This window comes from Cydia fagiglandana, chromosome Z (genome assembly GCF_963556715.1).
Source record: "Cydia fagiglandana chromosome Z, ilCydFagi1.1, whole genome shotgun sequence".
Lineage (NCBI taxonomy): Eukaryota > Metazoa > Arthropoda > Insecta > Lepidoptera > Tortricidae > Cydia > Cydia fagiglandana.
The window spans coordinates 41,747,566-41,771,343 of NC_085959.1; the positions used below are offsets into that span (position 1 = coordinate 41,747,566).

The window sequence follows — 23,778 nt, forward strand, 5'->3', positions numbered from 1 at the left end:
GTAGTAGACTTACAGCTTTGTATTTCCAAGTATCCCAATTTAACTTCCCTTCCAACAAACCAATTTGTATTTTAGCGATATTCTCCATTTTCGTAGGTGGGACCGGATAACCTGATGTAGTTTAACACATGCGTGTAAGCAGAGCGTCTGTGGAGTCCGCCGTGGACACAGTTTTGGAGATTTATATCACTACGAGAAGATTAATTAAAATATAGCACATATACGAAACGTTATTTTATTTTCCACATACGACATTGACATAATATACATGACAGATTATTTCTTCGAGTTTACTATGCAAGTCATAAGTACCTAAATAGTTTGAATACCTCAGTTATTAAAACTCCTTTAACAGTGATGAGGCGGACGGCAAGTTGGACTGCAACAAAGACTGCAATGTAGGAATGTGAATGGGCTTATTAACTGCGTAAGCCTAGCTGCACACGCATGGAATTTTCAATTGGTTTCCGTACGGAATAACAGGTGGGAACGGGACGTCGCTCTACAAATGCATAGCGCTGTTTCGCTTACACATGTCATTCCGTACGGAAAATTTGAACGATTTGAACGCTGAACATCTAGGCGCGGTTCGGTACGTCGGTCTGTTGCGTTTCCGTAAAAAGTAAAAACTTTTATCTCTGTTACTCTTATGGATTTCTAAACGTGGAAGTTGAGTTGAAAAAAACAATCAATGAAAAAGCATGGCGGCATGTTTGACACTTAGACATTATCGTAAAAATGTCAACATGAATAATTGGTATTGTATTGACCTAACCACTTTTATATTTTTATGTAATTTTATAGTACTAGCATGCCCGCTACAAAGGCCTAAAAATGCATAGGAACGACTATGGCTTCTTACAATCGCGTCATAAACATCACAAGCGGCATCAGAACGAAGAATTTGACGAGGAACTGAATACGTTGTTCAATAAAAAGTTTCGTTTTCGTTTCGATTCGGATTGGAAGCTACCGCCAGCTGATGCTTGGTTCTCGGCGCCCCCGTGGAAGGTGAAGGGGCTGGAGACGCTGAAGAGTCGCCTGAACTTCCACAAGAGTCAGTTGAACGACTTCGATATCGAGGAGTGGAGTAGTCACACTCGGCGACGGAACCCCTCCGGTGAGGTGTGTTGGAAGATCAGGTAACTCAAAGCGTATAGTTTTTACTGTGCGCAGTCCAGTACAGTATTAGCGTTTACAAATAATATAGATCTATTTATTATTAATCACACTCTCGCGGTTTGTACACATAGAGGTTTGTATATTGTTAAGTGAATATTTAAATTGACTATACTTAATATTCTCTAGCACTCAAAACATAAGCCTTTTTGAGATGTGTGGCTAAGTGAATTAGAAGTGTCCTTTAATATTTATTTGTTATCAGGTGCCTCGTGAACCCAGAATTCCTGACACAAGCATGGACTAAGTTCTACGAGTGTGCATGCTCTTACCGGATCATTCCGTCCGAGGCTGTGATCTCCCGCAAGATGGTGTCCCTGCATCTCTGCGAGGCTCCAGGGGCTTTCATAACTTCACTCAATCATTATTTGAAGCAGAACTATGAAGAAATTGAGGTAAACATGTTATCTCGATACAATTTTGTGAGATTTGGTGTTTTAGGTGGAGATGACGCCTGTCACTCTTCCCATCGAGTTTGAAAAATACTATACCCAGTGGGGAGGCAAGTAGCCACATTTTACTATCCAACATATGCTTGTTTGTACAAATAATTTTCAGAACCACAGTTAGGATTCCTCATCAAGACATAGGTTATGTTACAGGTGGACAGTAACAAGTATTTGTTTGAACATATTGCAGTGGAAATGGCTGGCCAACACTCTGAACCCGTACTATGAGGGCAACTTGCCCGGCAACATGATCAGCGACGACCGGTTCATGCTACACACTCTGCAGCACTGGCATTTTGGCACCGACAACACCGGCAACCTGATGGATTGGACCAACAGCCAGGCTATAGTCAAGGACGCCAATAAGCTGGGCAAGGTATGTCCTCTCTCTGTCTGTTCCGTGTAGATGTGTTTGCATCTCACTCAGGAATATATTATGATGAATATGTCTGGCGTAATGTGAGACTTTGGAAGTCACTTGAAATTCTTTGTCAAGCATTTCATTTCTTATGTATATTTACTTTTTATGGTTAATATGTATAATGCTAAGTTTATGTCACTAGTAGTAGTTTTGTTGTTCAGACAACTGTCATTTTGTCAATTCACGATGACGCGCCGCGCACGACAAGCATGGCGTTCAAAGGTTAAACTTTGCTTTCGGTAACATATTGTAATTCAGCGGCTTAGCATGCGGTTTGTCTGTAGGTTCTCCTGGCGACGGCGGACGGCTCCATCGACTGCGTGCAGAAGCCCGACGCGCAGGAGGAGGCGACGTCGCCGCTGCACTACTGCGAGACCGTCACCGCCCTGCAGGCGCTCAGCCCGGGTATGGACTTGGTTCTGTTCTGACAATTCTAGAGTCTGTCTAAGCTACCTTTGCACCGATTTGAATGACAGATAGATAAAAACTTTATTCATTTCCATTTTAGAGGTAGGTGTTGATAACAAAGAAGGCATGCAGCTTAGAAATAAAATTAAAAACGAATTAAGTATGTATGGAGAAAAAGAAAGTTTTAAAAATAATAAGAGCGCCGTGAACCGTGGGTTTTGTATGGTGATCTAAAAATACAAAATTATGTGTTGTGGTAGAGAATAAGTGGTGGTTCAGCATTTTGATCGCTACAGGACCTTACAAAGATGAAGAAAAACAAAACGAGGGAGTGGCATATTTTCATAAAAAAATTATTTTATTATCACACATTGTCATTGCAAATGCCATGCAGAGTTAGATAGGTCCGACTCTATTTATCTTAATATCTTTTGACAGGAGGCACATTCGTATTCAAACTGTTCACCACGTTCGAGCACTCCACCGTGGGGCTGCTCTACCTCCTCAACCACCTCTTCCGCGAAGTCAACATCTACAAGCCCGTCACCTCCCGCCAGGGCAACTCCGAGGTTTACGCCATCTGCCTCCAGTACAAGGGAAGCGATCAGCTCGAGGAATACTTACCGAAACTTAAGTCCGCCTATGGAACAAATTTGTACAGCGACAAGTCTCTTTTCAGTCTTGAAAACATACCGGACACTTTCATAAAACAAGTGGAGGAGTGCGCCTATTACTTCAGCAGTCTCCAGTGTCAAGTCATCAATAACAATTTACAGGCTTATTTGATGCAAAACAGTATACCGTTTGCTATAGATGTGAAGAAACTAAGATCAGTTGTAGCGGCTGAGTTTATAAGACAATATGATTTGAGACCGCTTGATTATGAGCAAGAGGTCCTTAAAGGAGTGCTACATGAAGAAAATAAAGCCAATACTAACCCTCGATACCACAGAGGATCTTATACAGAAAGACAGTTGTATGCAAAAATGACATTAAAGGAAAAATGGAAAAGTTTAAGCAGCTTCCTTCAAACGGATATTTTAAATTTACTCATATTTATTAAAGAAACTATAAGATGGAAGAGCTTTTATGATAAAGATGTGGAGATAGATACGGTGTTCACATACGGGTTGCCATTGAAGAAAGTCAACAGTTCCAAATTCATATTTGTTCCAATATTCAAGTTGTATCAGCAGATATTGGCTGAAGAAGAATTTGTGAGTACCATCCAAAGCAAATCAAATGAGACAAAACAGTTAGATGTGATGGGTGAAAAGCTGTTGCTGCCAGATTTAGGGAATGGAGAGAGCTATAATGAGTATGAGAAACGCTGTTTCTTAATATTACTAGGCACTCTAAGAAACTTATCTCTTGGAGAGTCTTTGATATTAACAAACTTTGCAACGCTAACTCACTTCAACATAAGCGTGTTATACGTTCTAAGCAAGAAATGCTTCGAAAAAATCGGATTTTCATCAGATGCTATTATACTAAGCAACATGTTAAGTAAGGAAGGGCTGCAGATTTTAAAAAATGTCGAAAATGAGTGTGGGAATGGGAGGGAGTGTGGGACAGGGAAGCAAGACGTGTGGAACTTTTTGCCGGTGCAACTGACCAATGTGGGCGAGTTCTTTGGAAGCATTGTGTTATATAACAATACGTTTTATAGAAACCGATGTGTGGTATACCTGGATTTGTTAGAACAAACGCTATGCAATAATGAACAATTGTAAATATAATGGTTTTGAACATTCGTATGTTTTATTCACGAGAAATTCTGGTTTATTTCCATTTCTTCCCTCCGGGCTCAGATAGGAGTAGGTGCATTCATATGAATCATTCCCATTTGTCTCCGCCTCACGCATGTCGGCGGTCACGTGGGGCGGAGGAAAACATTAGTTAGCTCATTAGAGCTAAACTTCAAAAAATGTCTACAAACTTTTTACGTGACGGCTGCTCCTTATAAAAATGAACTTTCAATCACAAGGAGCATAATTCGACGCGAGAGGTAGTTAACTGCAGTCCCTCAAACACCGGTGTAGTATCTGCGCGATATAAAATTCCACACACCGGTAGTAAAGTGACCATTTTCACGCTGGCTTTGGCGGAGCCTAGGTCGTTAAATATACAGACCTAGACATAAGGTACGTGCTTATTGCTGTACGGTACGGTAGCTTGCATAGTTTGTGACTGTAAAATAAATGGCATTCTAAAACAGGGCTTGGAACCGGTATTGAAAATACCCGTTGATGTCGTTCCAAAACCGTTACTGACCGAGGGAAAGCGAAGGTCTCCGTTGCAGTTTGGGGTCAGCCATTAATTACATCATACAATATTTCGATTTTTTAGACCCCCCCTACCCTTTGTTACACTATTGTAATACTGTCACACTTGTCATGAACATTGGCTGTGTAGGTAGGTAACTAGGTACTACAAAAGTTAAGCCCGGGGGGCTCATCATCATCATCGTCATATGAGCCCAACATTCAACTTTGGAGGTGGAACGTTGAAGGAGAAGGGAATATAATTTTTTTGAAGGCAAAAAATAAAATAAAATAGAATACCATTTGATTTAAATCTGTTTAATATATATTTTATCTGTATTTAAGTATGCGACATCTGAAAGACTCCTTCGGAACTAAACGTAAGTACAGTGCAGGAGAAAAATAAATAAAAAGGTATAATTATTACATCCTGTTATTACAATTACTTATTTTAAACTGTAGTAAATTATTTAAAATTGGCAGTGCTAAGAACATCTCCCGAAGCGATCTACTCGTAAGGTTGACGGTTCTCCGTGCTCTTGTGGTACAGTCGCTATCAGACATATCGGAGCGGCCGCGGTGCTCACAAATATCTCGACACGCCTTTATTGTCAAGGCGTTAGAGTGCGTGTTCAGATGCTGTTGAGCACCTCGGCCGCTCCGATATATCTGATGGCGACTGTACAGCCAGCTTCAAAAATCGCACCACACATAGCTAAGATCCATTGGTAATCGTGTACAGTCGCAATCGAACATAGGTATGTGTGCGGCCATGCGAAGTGCTCGAAAACAGCTTCATGCTTTCTAGCAATCCCACATTGCGTTTTGGCATTTTTTATTATACCTATACGGATACGGATTTAATACACAATTGGCACCTAGAGTCTATTCTCATTCCGAACAGGCTCGACTTAATTTCTACTTGAAAAAAACTATAGCTCTTTAATTTGGGAGTAATATAAGTAAAGTATTACCTACTTAAACTAGACTATATTTACGTATTTGAGACAACAATTTTGCGTGCTTCCAGCTCCGTTTTCTCTCGTATGCTGGCTTTAACTCCCAAACTAAAGATATACAAATTTTTTTATGTAGAAATTAAGCACCTACAATTTGGGCACTATTTTTAACAAAATGGGACTTTTTCGCGTATCGCATCTATCGCATTTATTTATTTCTCCTGACGTTTTTAACGTCCTTAATAATAAAAGATAGGAATCCGTCACGTTTTGCTAATATAAAGCGCCATTCGTTGCAAGATGTCTGTAACCACAAGAGCTGGCAAAGCTTCGATTCAAGTCTAATCTATGGCTATTCATGTTTACAAGCTTTTATACCTATTATTTTTTAATTTAATAACGTCAAACGCAATAAATACAGGTGTTCTAGAGTCAGACCAAGACAAGTCTGCAACGATTTTGACAGCACACGCAGAGCAACTGTTATTTGAAAACGTCAAATTTCTATGAAATTATGACGTATAAATAACATAACACTTGCACTGCTATCAAAATCGTTGCAGACTTATCTTGGCCTAAGTCTAGACAAGAAAAAGCCTGTTTTTATTGATTTCAAGTGTGGTTTCTATATTGATGTTATTTGGACTTTTTGGCACATTCTATATTCTTTGGTTTGGATTGTTATCAAGCGTAAATGCTTGTATTAAGGTTTGTTTATATAATCGATTGAATTACTATTCTAAGTTAATATATTTGAACAATTACTAATGAACAGATACCCGGATAACCCTATGTTATACCTAAACCCAACTAATTATCTAACTATGGTCTAAAGGGAATTCCGCCAGCAGTGTCGCTTACGCTTCGTTTTTAATTTTACTGAGAATGTTAGGAACCAGAGATTTAGTTTTATATTTTTATTTTAGTATCTATTTGAGTTCCGTTCGTAAACGACACTCAGGTGGACTGTTCCTTAAATGGATTATTTTTTATAGTCTAATCAAGTAATCACTAATATTTCAAAAAGTCCAAAGCAGCACCATAAACTGTATTTTTTTTGTCTTTTGCTCCATTTTCGTCCAGGACGTCAAATCTATAATTTTACAGCGAGACAAAATCCGGTCAATCAATGCATTGAAGACTTTGGGGTCAACTAAGAAGTTTTCTTATTAGTAATTTCCCATGTTTGAGGATTCATTGCTTTTGCGTTCGGTCGTGTTAGACTATATGCGCAAATTTTATACATAAATGCCGGCCTGATTTTATAAATGGACCGTTTTTTAAAGCACGCATTTAGGTCAGCTTGAGTCGCTTGAGCACACTGGAATTTTTACTTTACCATCAATTCACAGATCTAATAACAATTAGTTGGTCTAAATGATTCAATACAGTTGCTCCTAAAGTCTTTCAAGCCACACCATATAAGTCATATAACTAATAACAAATTTACTCTAATTTAGAATCGATAGAAACATTCGGCTTTGCCGCACAAAAGAGGAAATCGCGGCATGTATAGTACACTATACATTGGACTTTGCCTCGTTGTATAATAATTTAATAATCCGAACTATAACTACATATTGGATCCTTTAATTATGGGTTTCCATTGGTCTGTAAAGAACCTTGAAAAGTGCTTAAGAGTAGCTACTCTTCTTGTAGCTACAATACAAAAGAGCTTAGTTAAAGGTCCCTTTACTAAAACACAGCTATCTTTATGTACAAGACTTCCACAGTGAGAGGAATGGCTTTAGCCACATTTTAAAATTAAGTAGCTGCCTTTTAGTAACGAATGATGACAGTGCCGTGGTCCATGCGGAAAGGGCTCCGCGAGGTCTAGGTAATCATGAAAAAGTTTATTTAGAACCTGATCATATTCAGAGAAGAGAAGTTTATCATGACAGGACTAAAGCTTTCAACATTTTCATCCGGACTCAAAAATACTACACCAATCGAGTAATTAAACGAGCTGCCAACACGAACTGACACTTCCCGCGCCTCTCACTCACGTATACAACTGTCCTTGTCACTCCTACGGCACGCTCGTGGTAGCATCTTGAGTCGGCAACATTGAGGATCCACTAGGGGGATCCGACTACGATTAAATCATATTGTCGGTTCACTACTACGTACGACAGCGAATGATCCGAAGACGGCAAGCTATAGGGTCCTAGTCACTACACTATTAGGCCAGTACCGTGAGATCACTTTCACTTTGCACTTCAAAGTCAGTTTATACAGGGGGCTCCATGTCCCTCTGTAGCGACGTTAGTCAGGTGTGGAAAACCCACCCTGGTATCGGCGGTCACGCGTCAGGAACCCCGTGGATATGATGCTGATAGTTGTGGTTAAGCTTGTTAGCAAACTCGTGCATGATATCCCTGAAGATCACAGAGTCCAGGTTCTCTCCAAGGATGTACAGTAGATACCAGTCTCCCATCTTGGATCTGCGGACGATGGTGTCGACGTTGTCCCGCCGGACGAGCCTGAAGCGCATGCGCATCATGTACACCCTCATGCGCGGGGAGAAGATGATGACGAGGCGGTAGAGGAGCGTGACGAAGGTGAGGATGCCGAGGATCACGAACCAGAACCAGAGGAACACGTAGATCTTCTCGTTGACCACGTTCAGGGGCAGGATGCAGAGGGCGTCGTGCCTCTCCACCTCGCCCGACGACCCGAACTTGTTGAACAGCGTGCACTTTACCATCCTGGAAATAAAGGTCGTTTTTGAATGTCGGCTCTAGTTAACTCTCAGTTGTCAGTGAAGAGTCGATACTTTGCAGTCCTGATCTTTAGAACTTGATAATGGGGAAAACCAGTGAAAGCTAATTGTAATTGTACTCAGTTACCCTGGGGACACATAGATCACACACACACACACTCACAGGGTACACATGGTCCTGGTCGAACTCCGTATGGAATATATCACTACAACCGATAAATTCGCGATAAACTCAAAAACTACTGAACGGAGTTTCATGCGGATTTCACCTATCAATGGAATGATTCTTGAGGAAGGTGTAGGTGTGTATTTTGTTAAAGTTTTGTGTAACACGTGCGAAGTCGGGCTGGGTCGCTAGTACTGCATAAAGTAGACCTTACCTCGGGAAGACATAGATCATGGGGTCCACGCGGTCCTCCTGGTCGGACTCCATGTACTCGATGACGTTGAGGCCGAACGCCATGAACTCGCCATCGAAGAAGCGGTTCATCAGGAACATTTGCCCTGAAATAAGATGCACGATGGTTAAACAAGAGGCACGATGGTTAAACAAGAGGCACGATGGTTAAACAAGAGGCACGATGGTTGAACATTATCAATTATCATCATAATATCATAAGTAATTAAACTAATCGCATCGAAAAAGTAGCCGCGTAGCGTTTATTCGCAGGTCTAAATGTCCATGTCAAAATATGATCATAATAAAAATGACTGCTTAGTTAAGGATGACTCACGCTAGACCGGGCCGGGTCCGGGCCGGGTCGGCTTATTGGTGCTTTAGATAATGGTATATTCCAAAAACTTTTTCATTGACCAGCTAAACGTATGCAAAAACATATAATAACAAACAACTTTCGGGTGCGCTAAAAAGTGCATCAAACTCCTGCATTTTCCAAAACCTGCACCTCGGCTAAAAGCCCGCATTCGACTTGTCAATAGAGCAGTGCTGACACTAACGCGGACGCTGATTGGTATTCGTGTCGGCTCCTGTTTCCAATAACAACACAACGGATACGCTGAGGAGGCGCTTCGGTGGGCCACGGAACGAGCGGATTTAATATTATAACAACTTTTTATATAAGAACTTAGTTTTTGGGGTTTTCTTGTTCTTTAGTATAGTATCGTTTATTGCAAACCATGGTATAATACATGGAAAAGGATCGCATGGCACCCTGGTATGACAATTATCCTTAAAACGAAAGTATTATTATTTAGTATAGATAAATTCTGTAAAAAACTAGCCAAGTCTCGATGGAGCTGCTTGTTTATCTCTAAAAAGTAATGAAATCTAGACAAAGTCGTGCCAAGTCTAAGGTTCCTTACTGCGATTTCTTTATTATTATAGTTAATGTTGTGTGACTTGGCCGTTGAAGGGTACACAAGGGTACAAAACCAGGTGCTCCATGACACCATTGCACCAATCTGTCGCCAGAACCGCTACCCATTGACGATGGAAAATTGCCACTTGGAAGACGTTGATTCAATAACCAGTCAATTGTAGGCTTGATAAAGCTGCGTATTTCAATAATACTTATGTATGGGCGAGCCTGAAACAAACACTTCTTTTTGGTGCAATGGCAGATTGGTGCAATGGTGTCATGGAGCACCTGGTTTTGTACCCTTGTGTACCCTTCAACGGCCAAGTCACACAACATTAACTATAATAATAAAGAAATCGCAGTAAGGAACCTTAGACTTGGCACGACTTTGTCTAGATTTCATTACTTTTTAGAGATAAACAAGCAGCTCCATCGAGACTTGGCTAGTTTTTTACAGAATGTTTTTGGTGGGATTTCACTTCTTTTTGTAGTGAAAGCGTTGCGAGACACCTTTTTACATGTAATGTTTTTGGTGGATCTCATCTCTTTTTGTAGGCAGTCCTTCTTTTCGGGTACTCATACCCATACTATGTATACACATATCATAACTAAACATATCTTCATTCATACTCACATCGTACATCGTAGTGTACCTTTACTTTACCTACTATTTGTAGGAACTGCAACAGTAACTTTGTAATATCATATATTTATATGGGATTACAAACTTACTTATGCAGTTCTTAGATCTTTAAAACGTGACTGATATTGCAATATTTTTAGGTTTTCCCTTTATGTGGCCATTAAACCCTAACTCTGTACCAAATTTCAGCTCTCTGAGTTTATGGGAAGTACTAGTTCTATTCTGATGATCATGAGTGAGTTTCATAAATGCGAAACTTTGCTTTCGCTTAACTTCGGAACTAAATGACCTACAGACTTGAAATTTTGGATTTTAAGTATGTGATTATAGCTTACTGGATGACCAAAATTTCTGCGTTCTGGTCTTATCCAGAGGTTCTCAAATAGGGGCCTGAAAATGCGGCGAAATGGTTCCAGTAAAGGATGGTACGGCAGTGCTTGCTTCGCGCTCGACTTGGCGGGGGCACTGCCGTGCCCCCCGAACTTTAGACTTTTACTTAACGTCAACTTAGGTATATTATTATCACATATTTATTAATTTCAAAGTTAATATAGTATCTTTGTTTCCAATCACCAATCATAATAGATTATCCTGCATAAATAATTCGATCTAGGCTAAGTGTGTGCGTTAAAGTTTTCTTCAAAATGGATGTATAGTTGTATCACTTTACGGAAGCTGCTAATATTTATTAGTTTAATCAAAATTAGTGCTCAGCAGGTTTTAAGCTAATTTTCTATCGAAGTAAAAACCAGTAATCGTTCTAATATGTATTTATGATATGTTACTTTAAGTTTTTAGCAACACAGCCTAGGTTGTGCAAAGTTAGCGTGGTCAGAGTCTATGTGAGGTATTTTTGCGCGTTTCGCTGTGCAAGATATTATTGCAGGTGAGTTGTTAAACCACGGTACAATCAATCGATCGATCAAATACCGCAGTATGGGCCAACTTTGACTTCTTATTCGATTTTCATCGTAAATTTTGTAATTCGTTAGATTTTAATAAAAATGGGCAGAATAAACACAAAATCACAATGTGGGACGGTATTTGGGAAAGTATGTAATTTTACTCAGAGGAAGATTTTTTAGGACTTGCGATTGCAATTGTTTTGTACGGAATAAAGAACTTAACTCTAAATTTTAATCGAAATCTGACTCATAATAATAAAGAGATCAACACCAAATTTGATCGAAATCTGACTCAGTTCTCTCTTCACGCTTAGGAATACTTAGATTCATATTAAATCTAGAGAATCCGCAAAAACATTTTGTTCACGAAGTTTACTGGCCTCGCGTTGGGAGCCCCTGCCAGATGTCGCGGGCCGCACGCGAACCACCCCGGATTGTAAATCAAACGTATTGAATTAAAACTATAACGACAAGGAAGTGACCTGCCGCGAGTTGCTGATATGGCAAACTTTCAAACTGTTTTTTAGATTGGTTATTGCAAAAACGGAAATAGTAAATAAACTACTTACGTTTACTGTCAAAAATATAATTTATACAAGCTTGAACCGCTGACTGTACTTTTCTTTCGACAGGCAACTACGTAACACTCATCGAGACTAGACGTTCTAACAAACCCAAACAATTAGTTTGCTTTATTTTATCATGACCACCTCCTGTGACGGTCATCAGATCAGATCAACGGTACCATGAAATAAGTTAAAATATATCTCACAAAAAAAAAAAATAACTCAGAAATATCTCCTTGATTTCACGAAAATGACAAAAAATACGATTAAAAATCTTTTTGCGGTGTCGCTATTTTGGGACTCAATACACGCTTTCATTAATTTGCTTCGATCGTTTTCGAGGTTTCACTCGCAAAATTAGGCTTTATTTTCTGACTGATTTGGAAGTCGCATACCATTCAGCTCAATAGGTAACTCAGCCTCAAATATATTTTACTATTATATCGCTCCTAGAGGTCGATAGTTGCCAGCCAAGAAAAGACATTGCAATTTAAATTTAGTATTTTCTGAGGATCTTTTCTGCCCCGGTATCAAGTCGGTGGGATTAAAAAGGCTACAAATATAATGACCACCAAAAAATACTTTGGTACCCTAAATAAAAAAATCATGCTTACCAAAAAAAATTACTGAACACCAAAAAAATAAGGCCTAAAAATACAAAAGTACCACCGTTTTAATTACGACTGCCCTTCAAATTGTATTCAAATACCAAATATATTGAATGACCACCAAAAATCATTAATGATCACCAAATCTTGAAGACCAAATTAATGCGATATTTTCACCTAAATAAACCACTATGATTACCAAAAAATGTATACATATTACCAAATAAAGTAAACTGACGCCAAAATTACTAGCCCCTCCCGCTCAACCCCCCGTACCCCGCACCGCATACCTACCTAACTTAACCTACTTTTCTAGTAGCATTTCATTATGCTACTAGAAAAGTAAGTTAAACTGCTTCAGTTACATGGGTTAGGTTAGGTTAGCACTGCGACTCTTACAGACACGAAATGGTACTATAAAAATAGGTTAGGTTAGGTTTGAACTGCGACCTTTACAGAAACGAAATGCTACTATAAAAGTGGGTTAGGTTAGGTTAGAACTGCGATCCTCACAGAACCGAAATGCTACTAGAAAAGTGGGTTAGGTTAGGTTTGAACTGCGACCCATACAGAAACGAAATGCTACTAGAAAGTGGGTTAGGTTCGGTTTGAACTGCGACCCATACAGAAACGAAATGCTACTAGAAAAGTGGGTTAGGTTAAGTTTGAACTGCGACCCATACAGAACCAAACTGCTAGAAGAAAATTGGGTTAGGTTAGGTTTGAATTGCAACTCATAGAGAAAACAAATGCTACTAGAAAAATGGGTTAGGTTAGGTTAGAACTGCGACTGTTATGACCACCAAAAATCATTAATGATCACCAAATCTTGAAGACCAAATTAATGCGATATTTTCACCTAAATAAACCACTATGATTACCAAAAAATGTATACATATTACCAAATAAAGTAAACTGACGCCAAAATTACTAGCCCCTCCCGCTCAACCCCTCGTACCCCGCACCGCATACCTACCTAACTTAACCTACTTTTCTAGTAGCATTTCATTATGCTACTAGAAAAGTAAGTTAAACTGCTTCAGTTACATGGGTTAGGTTAGGTTAGCACTGCGACTCTTACAGACACGAAATGGTACTATAAAAATAGGTTAGGTTAGGTTTGAACTGCGACCTTTACAGAAACGAAATGCTACTATAAAAGTGGGTTAGGTTAGGTTAGAACTGCGATCCTCACAGAACCGAAATGCTACTAGAAAAGTGGGTTAGGTTAGGTTTGAACTGCGACCCATACAGAAACGAAATGCTACTAGAAAGTGGGTTAGGTTAGGTTTGAACTGCGACCCATACAGAAACGAAATGCTACTAGAAAAGTGGGTTAGGTTAAGTTTGAACTGCGACCCATACAGAACCAAACTGCTATAAGAAAAGTGGGTTAGGTTAGGTTTGAATTGCAACTCTTACAGAAAACAAATGCTACTAGAAAAATGGGTTAGGTTAGGTTAGAACTGCGACTGTTACAGAAATAAAACGCTACTAGAAAAAGGTGACGAAGTGGATTAATTAATTTTATAGTATTATATTAAATACTTGCACATTTTTAATAAAAATGTGGTTACAATTTTGGTGGTCATTTACTATTTTTGGGTTTACAATGATTATTTTTGGAGTAATTTGCTTTAATAGGATAGCAAGATTTAAAAATTTGGTTATAATTTTACATTAAAATGGAGTTCTAATTTTGGTGGTCATTTACAATTTTTGGGTTTACAATGATTATTTTTGTGTCATTTTCTTTAATAGGATAGCAAGATGTCAAAATTTGGTTATCATTTCACATTAAAATGGGGTTTGAAATTTGGTAATCATTTACTATTTTTGGGTTAATAATGATTAGTTTGGTGTCATTTCCTTTAAAAGGATAGTAAAATGTAATAAAATTGGTAATCATTTCACATTAAAATGGTGTTATAATTTTGGTGATCATTCATTATTTTAGGGTGGTAAAATATATTTTTTTGGTATTAAATTTTACTAAATCTGGTGATCAGTTAAATAGCAGCCGATTAAAAATAGGTCCACCAGTTGTGGTAACCCAGGTCCCACAGGTAATCTAAAAGTACCTACCTATAACATTGACAAGAGCGAGTCCCTCGCACAGGTAGTACCGGTAGGCCCACCAGTTGTGGTACCGCAGGTTCTCCCACAGGTAGTCCAGGATGAGCTTCTTCTTGGTCTTCTTCTCGATCTCGGTGCACACGCCCACGTCCAGGTCCATCATTAGGGCGCGGATCTTGCCGCCCTCCCACGACTTCCACAGCCAGCGGGGGGCGTAGAACAGCATCGCCTGGGGGCAAATAAACGGTAAAAACACATAAATCAATACAGTCGGAATCCTTTTAAAAGCTTGAATCATATATTGAGCCCACATATTTTAATTTACAATATATACAGAGTGTCCCATAAGTGACACGGCACAGTGACACTGGAGGTAGAGGCCAAGAGGACCCAAACCAACTTAACATGACCCCAGTAAAAGTGGCACGTTTTTCGAGTTATTGCCAAATTAAGGTTTTTCATGAATTTAGACCGTTATTAATATTGTTAGTGCCAGTGTGCACTCGGAAAGGTCTCGAAGTTAATTTTTTTATGTGTACGGTATCATGAATAGTTAATTAAGATAACAGGATAGGTATTTTATTGATAAACAATGTAAAATGCAAAAAAGTACAGGTTTAATCTTGAATTAAATTCACGGCGAAACATTAATTTCGACTTTGACCACCTGTCGTGAAAAAAAAATTACTAGAAAAGTAATGAGCAAATAACGTCAAGCTATTGAGCATGTTACGCAGATTCAAAAATGGTATGATACATGTACCTTCCTGCAATAAAATAGGATTTATTATCATCTTTCGAAAGCCTCATAAAAAATAAGTTAAAACTAGGAAATCAGCAATCCGTTGCTACTTATTAGTAAAAATAACCATTTATGTTAAGATATCTAATTCTGGATACAGAAATAAAAAAACTCCTATTCAGTATTTGCCGAATGCCTAGAAGAAAGAGATGGAAAATGGTTATCTCCCTTTTTAAGGATATCATTGAGTTGATAAAGATTCAAAGAAAATAAAATACTGCAGGTTGAAGTTTAATCAATTTATTAAAATAATTTTATTTTACAATAAATGCTTGAATTATTTTTCCCCTGCTCGTACGCACGCTTGGCACCGTCTTGTAGTGATAATGTGAAGTTAATTTCCTTAAATTAATTTTGGATATGTTTCGTGCTGCCTCGAACATACGCCGCCGTAGTTCCTCTTGGGGCTTGAAATAAAATTACGAGTTTGTATGGTAAAAAGATATTGAATAAATCGTTTAAGAATCGTATAAGTATTTGGTATCGGTATACAGGGTGATCAATCCAAATGGGTCAGTATGGAGAAGTCAGAAACTATAAGAGATAGCGAAATCTGTTCTTAGGAACCATGGCTCCGATTTTAGATTTAATAATAATGGCATTAAATTTTTTTTTAAATCTATCATACATAACCGGGATTCGAACATAGTCAATATTCTTGTTGTTTGTTTGTATGGCAACTTTTAAACGATGCGTGATAGTTGGGGGGTGCTCGACCAAATATCATAGAGGGCCCCGAGACAAAACAAAGTACATTAAAAAAAATTCAAAATAGCCGACTTTTTTTTAATTTTTTCAAGTTGGTCCGAGCGCGCTGAGATTCGGCATGCGGCGAGCCTGGGAGCCCAAGATTACAATGTCAAAAATTTTTTTTTGTAAAAATTCAAAATGGCGGCGGACACGGGCAAAGACGAATTTCCAAGTAGGTTAAGCGAGCCCGAAGGGCGAGCTTCATGCCGGGAGGCCGAAGGCCGACCCCGGCGGAAGGCCGAAAGCCCGGAGCCTCCACTTCGACTCCCAAAAGGCGAGGCCGAAGGCCGAAGTGCGTGAATTCGGTGCTTCCAAGCGTTCTACCAAGTCAACTATCTAGATGACCGAAGCCGGCGGGCCGAATGCCCGACGGCGAAGCGACGAGGCTTGGGAAGGCCGAAGGCCGAGCTCCGCGTAGAGCCGAAGGCCCGAAGCGTCACACGAGAGGGGGAAGTTGAAGCTTAAACACGACCCAACACTTTTCCTATTGGGGGTCGCTTTTTGGGAGTCGGGGTGGAGGGTTCGGGCCTTCGGCCCTTCACCGGGGTTGGCCTTCGGCCTCCTGGCCTGAAGCTCGCCCTTCGGGCTCGCTTAACCTACTTGGAATTTGACTGCCGGTGTCCGCCGCCATTTTGGATTTTTCCAAAAAAAATTTTTGACACTGTAATCTTGGGCCCCCAGTCTCACCGCATGCCAAATCTCAGCGCGCTCGGACCAACTTGAAAAAAAAAATCGGCCATTTTGAATTTTTTTTAATGTACTTTCTTTTGTCTCGGGGCCCTCTATGATATTTGGTCGAGCACCCCCCACCTATCACGCATCGTTTAAAAGTTGCCATACAAACAAACAACAAGAATATTGACCATGTTCGAATCCCGGTTATGTATGATAGATTTAAAAAAACAATTGAATGCCATTATTATTAAATCTAAAATTGAAGCCATGGTTCCTAAGAACAGATTTCGCTATCTCTTATAGTTTCTGACTTCTCCATACTGACCCATTTGGATTGATCACCCTGTATATATAGAACATATTATATTTTGGTAGGAACCCGTCCTATTCTTACATCATAATTACTTTTGTAGGGTAAAAAATAATTTTCCCTCTTGGAATAAATTACAGATTTTGATTTTAAACGTTTCTTCGCTATTTTTGCTAAATCGTATGTCATAAAACTGCATATTGCAGACATATTCTAGCAGTAAATAAAATATCAACAAATTCCCGAAATAGCAGTATGAAGAGCCGCGATGAAACACACGATTACATCTATCGGCGTACATCGGTTACGATGGTTACTGGCTAGACGGATCAATCTCGTGTAAGTTCCGACGCACACTTTCATTTCTAAAAATTCGAACCAAACATTGTCTAGAGCAGCGGTCGGCAACCTTTTAGCCGCCAAGGGCCGTAGCAGTTAACGAAGTGGACGCGGGCCGCACATTGTTAATATTTATGACTTTATCAGACATTGTCATTTGTCAATATTACACTAAAAATACTTCCAAATGGCCAGGGTGGCTCGCGGGCCGCGAGTGAGAGGTTCGCGAGCCGCATGCGGCCCGCGGGCCGCTGGTTGCCGACCGCTGGTCTAGAGTGTGTGCGGAAAGAGAAGAGTCGTGGAAGTGTTGGGCCTCATACATTCCACGACTCTTCTCTTGCCGCACAGACTCTACCACAAACATTCAAACCAAAAACTAAAACTGGAAGTCGCAGATTTCGAAGAAGCAGATTTAACAACTTGATACGGTTATGTACTGGTTTTAATGTTTATATTATTTATATCTACTCTGTGCTAGTATGGCGACGGTGGGTCGATTAAAGAGATTTTTATTATTGATGTAGATACTTTTTTTTATTTTTGCCGCCTCTTTCTACATTCTGACAAAACTGGCTTGCCAAAATATAAATCAAACAATTTCATAAACCAATTTTCAGTACAATTTATGCTTTATAAAAAAGTTGGGTATTCTAACAGTCACAATTTGGATTATTCTTACACGACTTTCAAGCTCAAAGCCTCGCTAAACTGAGTCAAGTTCTTGAAAGACTCATAAGATTCGAGTTGTTAAATCTCTAGATGATAGTGTAGTTATGGTATAGGTATTCCCAGTTAGTACCTCTGCTGCCACAAGCTTTCATAACACGTTAACTTGACCCGCGTTTACAAACAAACACCGCTCCTGACCCCGTTCTACACGAAAACTCCACACTAAATATCCAATTTTCGTACGAGTTTACCATTGATTACATTTGTTAAGGATTGTAGTCTTAAAATAATTTCGCCTGGCAACATTATCGCTCAAACTTAAAAAAAAAACTATACTTCTTCCCTTCTCGTATCGCAAATGTAACATGTCGGGCGCATCTCGCTGCGCTAGTTATTATTTTCGAATATTATCGTCTCGGTTCATCTAAAAGATTCAATTTCGTCTGTAAACTGTGTGTACTCATTGTGGAAGGCTAATCAGTTGAAGAAGCACTGCTCCTGCTCCGTTTCGGTGTCCACGCTGGTCCAGGTAAATCGGATTCGAGGTAAGTCTAGACGAGCCGAAGGTCTGAGAAGCCTGCGCCAGCCTCCACCGAGAGCTGCACCGTCATCTACAGCTCAGCAAGGTGAGTGCTTTTACCAATTGACCTAGCCTGTCCTAAGTTCCACGGTATATCGTTTCGTATCGCGTCTCGTAATTCGCTTGAATACAGTCCACATAATTTTTAAATATCGAAGTAAAATAATCCCCTTAACATTTTTTGGTCCCACGATCCGGATAACTTGTAAGGTGACCGTGGTTATTTTCGCTTTAAATATCAATTTTCGTCAATAAATTGTTCATTGTAAAATCATAAAAACATTGGAGGGTAAGATTGAAACACTGGGCTTGGGCGTTTTTCCGTTAGTTAAACTATCGAGCGTTTAGTTCATAGACTAAAATTGTGTGTCGAATTAATTACGTTTCTGAACGCAACTTTTAGCTGTCATTTTTGACAAGTTGTCAATTGAAAATCATAACCTATCATTATTATCGAATCAAATAGTTTTGTTGTTGTTTTAGTGATTCAATATACATATTTTTACAAAATAAACATGACACTTGGTGGGGATTCGTCCGAAAGTTTCGACAAGAGCCGTGTAGGTCGGGATTATGCGTTTGTGCGGATGGAGTATATAAAGAGTTCCGATCTGCAAGGTTATTGTTTACAAGATGTAATTAAACTTGAAAGTGAATTTCATGCCTTTCAAATTGAATTGCTTTCGGCGATTCCAGCTGGTGATAGGTCAAGTGAATTAGAAATATCATCACAGTTCGAACAAATGGTAAAATCCATAAAAATACGTTTAGCAGAAATAAAACCTGAAGTGTTAAATAAAAGTGACAGTTGCGGTTCAAGTTCGAGTGTTAAATTACCTAAAATTAATATAGTTCCTTTCGATTCGAAAATTGAGAATTGGGTGTCGTTCATCCAGATCTTTGACTCGCTGATTCACAGTAAAAATATCCCGGCAGTAGAAAAACTGCACTATTTGTTGTCGAGTGTTACCGGCCATGCTTTCGACTTAATTAAAAATTACCCATTATGTGATGAAAATTATTTAATGGCCTATAACACACTAAAATTACATTTTGAGAAAAAAAGGGTGATTGCCAGTATATTTTATGAAAAAATATTAAATTGTGAGGCGGCGAAGTCCAAGACTGCATCGGAATTAGTTAGAGTTTGTCGAACCTTTAAGGAAAACTTAGAAATTTTATCAAAGTATCAATTGCCTGACAGGAACTTTATGTTATTCCATGCACTTTGGTCAAAATTAGATGTTAGTAGTAAGGAAGCTTTTGAGTTGCAACTTGAATCAAACACAGAAATTCCCAGTTATGAGGAATTAATTTCGTTTATTGAAAAGCGGAGCCAGGCATTAGAGAACAGCGTTGGTAAGTCGTTAACATTATCTAGTAAACCAGTGTATAGTAAGCCAGTGTCGAATAAGGCTAAGCCTGCTCTCCTTGTGCCGCCAGTGAGCAACTGTGCTATGTGTTCCGCACCGGGACACAAATTGGATAACTGTACTAAATTTTTGGAACTGCAGCCATTGGAAAGGTTTGCTCAGGTTAAGGAGAGGAGACTTTGCATACTTTGTTGTAGGCCATCACACTCGGTTAAAAATTGTAAATCATCGGTGACTTGTGGCATCTGCAAGCGCAGACACCACACATTATTGCATTTCGAAAAGGATAAGGAGTTGGAACCAACAGCTCCACCGACCCAAGTGGCATTGGCTGTGCATAATGCAAATGCACCAAGTTTGTTCTCGACAGCTATCGTGCTGATAAAAAATAAATTTAATAATTTTGTACCAATTCGAATATTGATGGATAATGCTTCGGCTTGTAACTTTGTAACATTGAAGTGCGCTCAAAAACTTGGAATACCAATTAGAAATAATTCACCAACGGTGAACGGTGTTGGTCTGTCATCGACTGACACTTTTGGAATTGTCGATTGTGAGATAGTTCCTTCGAATGGGGACTCCTCATGCAAATTTTCGTTTGAAGCGTTCGTGCTTCCCAAGATCTGCCATGATATGCCACCAGAACCACTGAATGTGTCTTCTTGGAGGCATCTGAAGGATTTAGATCTTGCTGATCCGTCTTTCCACAAATCTGGACCAATAGACATGTTGGTTAACGTCAACCTTTTCGCTGCTGCACTACAATCTGGCGTTGTCAAGGGCAACGCAGATGAGCCCATAGCTGTCCGCACTGTTTTCGGCTGGTTGGTAATGGGTGAGTGCCCTATAAACGTTAACACTTCTCGTTCTCGTTGTCATAAAGGTTCAGAAGGTGATACTCAGAGGTGCTATCTCGTGTCGAGTCTATCATTAGACAATAATATCAAGCGCTTCTGGGAACTGGAAAGGGTAGATCCTCCCAAAAATATCGTTTTGTCGAAATCAGAAATGTCGTGTGAAAACCAAAGGGAAACTTCATATTGTCGCACTCCCGAGGGTAGGATGGTAGTACCATTAAAAAACACCCCGTAAAATCCAATATTAGTATATGGGTAAATGATCTAGTGCGTTGTATTAGAAAAAAGATATATCAATGTAAAATCGACATATCGTTAAGCACTGACGATAGTTTGGCAAATAGTTTGTTGACGGAATTGCAATCGCTAGAACTGACCTATACGGATACACTAAAACGAGCTCGTAGCGAGTACATTAATAACATAATTGCTAACGGCAGCGAAAACATGAGTCGTAGTGTGTGGCGTATCATAGCATCTGAAACGTGTGGACATAAAAGCAAAACTGGTCCGTTAGATGTATTGGTGAGTCGCACACCAGGCGTTTGTGAGGCCGAGCGCGCGACCACCGCCGCCTCGCGCCTTAATCGCTACTACATGCAGGCCACTACTGATAATAATAATGCTCGTGCGCACATCGCGCTTGCTTATCTCGATAGTTATCTATCGCATAATGCACCCGTGTTTTGTTTTGATCGGTTTACGCTTACAGATGTAATGACGGCCATAAAAAGCATTAAAAAAAAGCAATCTAGGGATGTCAACGATATGTCTACATACATTTTAGACTATTTACCTCCAATTGTGGTCTCGCTGCTACTTTGCCTATTCAATGAGTGTGTTAAAAGCGGCATTTATCCCAAACCACTAAAAGTAGTCAAAGTGCAGCCCATTTATAAGGGCAAGGGTGACATGGATGCACTCAAGTCATATAGACCCATATCCTTAATACCTATTGTGTCCAAGGTATTCGAGCGTTTGTTGAGTGGTAGACTGATGCATTACTTCATTAGCAATAGTCTACTGAACCCGCAGCAGTATGCCTACCAGCCTGGACGCTCGACTGCGGACGCGGCGCGAGATGTAGTGCGGCGGGTGACTGCGCATCTCGAGGCCGGGCGACATGTCGCAGCTATATTCTGTGACCTGTCGCGCGCCTTCGAGACAGTTGACCACGCACTGCTTATCGCAAAGCTATCGCGGTATGGAGTCAATGGATCTTTCCTTGAACTATTAAGGTCCTTCCTTGGGGAACGAAAACAAACCACGTACATAAAATCATTTAACTCTAACTTTGAGGAACTGGGGGACAATGCTGTCCCACAGGGATCAACAATGGGAAATAACCTGTTTTTGGTCCTTGTAAATGACATTACTGCCGCTATCGAGGACGTGGAGTGTGTTATGTTTGCCGACGACACGTGTGTAATAACAGCAGCCGATGACTTCACTAGTTTGGAAATAAAGCTCACTCAAACAATGCAAGGGATTTCTGATTGGTTTACCGCTAATGGGATGCTTTTGAATGTCGATAAGACGAACATAATGCACTTCCAATTAAAGAGAAATGTAAATACTCAGGTTGGCATTGTTTTGAACGATATTATGGTACCGCATGTACATGAAGTCAAATACTTAGGTTTTGTAATCGATGCGGGACTAACGTGGACACCTCACATAGACGCGACGTGTAAACGTCTCGCTTCTGCGTGCTTCGCGTTGTCTAGGCTAACTAACAGTCTTTCTGAGGAAAACCTAAGGAAGGCCTACTATGGTTACTTCCATTCTATACTCATCTACGGTGTAGACCTATGGGGTACTGCTGCGGACCGTGAGAGGCTATTTAAATTACAAAAGCGCGCCCTCCGTATCATGACTAGAAAACCGCTCGACCATCCGGCTAAAGAACTGTTTAAAAAATGTAAAATACTCACGTTACCTAGTGTGTACATAATGGAAGTATGCAAATATGTTAGACAAAATCTTAATCAGATTCCCACTCATAGTCAACTCCGGAGTAGCGTGACGCGCAGGCGTAATCAGTTGGTCGTGCCCGCGTGTCGCCTCGCGAAAACTAGGAAGTCTATGCATGTAATGGGAATCAGACTGTACAACATACTGGACGATGAAATTAAGCTAGCTCCTAGCGATGCAATATTTGTCCGCAAACTAAAAACCGTCCTACTAGAAATGGCTTGCTATACCATTGACGAGTTCTTCGATGGCCACGGGTCATTGGCTCAATCGCTTACCTACTGAATTATATTGGAATATATTTAATAAAATGTTATTATTAATTGTAATGTTTTGTAATGTTTTATGTAAGATAATTGTAAATATGATGACTTGTAAATGTAAATATTTACCAATAAATATCATATCATATCATATCATATCATTAACTTATGTCGACCCTCAGGATAAACCCAGGTTTTCAAATTCTCGTGAGATAGCTCTCAAGCGTCTCTTAAATTTAGAGAGGAAATTCAAATTGAATCCTCAGTTTCGGACAGATTATGTCAATTTCATGGATGACTACCTTAGTTGTGGTCACATGGTGGAAGTTGATCCTCCCTTGTCGTTTGAAGATCAACTTCACAATGTCGAAAACGTCCATGATTTATCGTTATCGTTAAAAATTCTCGGTTTGTCGTGGCTTCCCAAGGAAGATACTTTCACATTCAAGACCTCCTTGAATGATTGTCGTTGTACGAAGCGATCGATCCTCTCGGACATCGCTCGTATTTTTGATCCTCTGGGTCTATTGTCGCCTGTCGTATTTTTCGCAAAATATTTAATACAACTTCTATGGGTTTCTGGTGTCGATTGGGACAGCGAGGTTCCTATCGCTATCGCTCAAGAATGGCGTAAATTCAAATCGCAATTGGCGGAAATGAGCTC

The 23,778-nt window shown here is 39.8% G+C and overlaps 3 protein-coding genes across 10 annotated transcripts in view; 2 read left to right on the forward strand and 1 right to left on the reverse strand.

The window, feature by feature from the left end:
- Window positions 1–715: 715 nt before the first annotated feature.
- Window positions 716–4,208, forward strand: LOC134679253 (cap-specific mRNA (nucleoside-2'-O-)-methyltransferase 2). The gene is made up of 5 exons (XM_063538142.1): window positions 716–1,142; window positions 1,385–1,574; window positions 1,819–2,004; window positions 2,334–2,454; window positions 2,896–4,208. The coding sequence occupies exons 1-5, from the start codon at window positions 835–837 to the stop codon at window positions 4,188–4,190; spliced, it is 2,100 nt and encodes a 699-aa protein (XP_063394212.1). The 5' UTR covers window positions 716–834; the 3' UTR covers window positions 4,191–4,208.
- An 815-nt stretch (window positions 4,209–5,023) lies between these two features.
- LOC134679212 (innexin shaking-B) overlaps window positions 5,024–23,778 on the reverse strand; it is a 77,945-nt gene continuing 59,190 nt past the window's right edge. For all 8 annotated transcript variants that reach the window (XM_063538098.1, XM_063538097.1, XM_063538095.1 and 5 more), the window contains 3 exons: window positions 14,529–14,748; window positions 8,783–8,906; window positions 5,024–8,388 (listed from right to left, as the gene is read on the reverse strand). In XM_063538098.1, coding sequence (XP_063394168.1) covers window positions 7,983–8,388; window positions 8,783–8,906; window positions 14,529–14,745 — 747 coding nt within the window. In that variant the 5' untranslated portion in view covers window positions 14,746–14,748 and the 3' untranslated portion in view covers window positions 5,024–7,982. The remainder of the gene's footprint in view (window positions 8,389–8,782; window positions 8,907–14,528; window positions 14,749–23,778) is intronic.
- On the forward strand, window positions 18,683–21,112 carry LOC134679173 (uncharacterized). The gene is made up of 2 exons (XM_063538050.1): window positions 18,683–19,204; window positions 19,887–21,112. The coding sequence occupies exon 2, from the start codon at window positions 20,102–20,104 to the stop codon at window positions 21,110–21,112; it is 1,011 nt and encodes a 336-aa protein (XP_063394120.1). The 5' UTR covers window positions 18,683–19,204; window positions 19,887–20,101.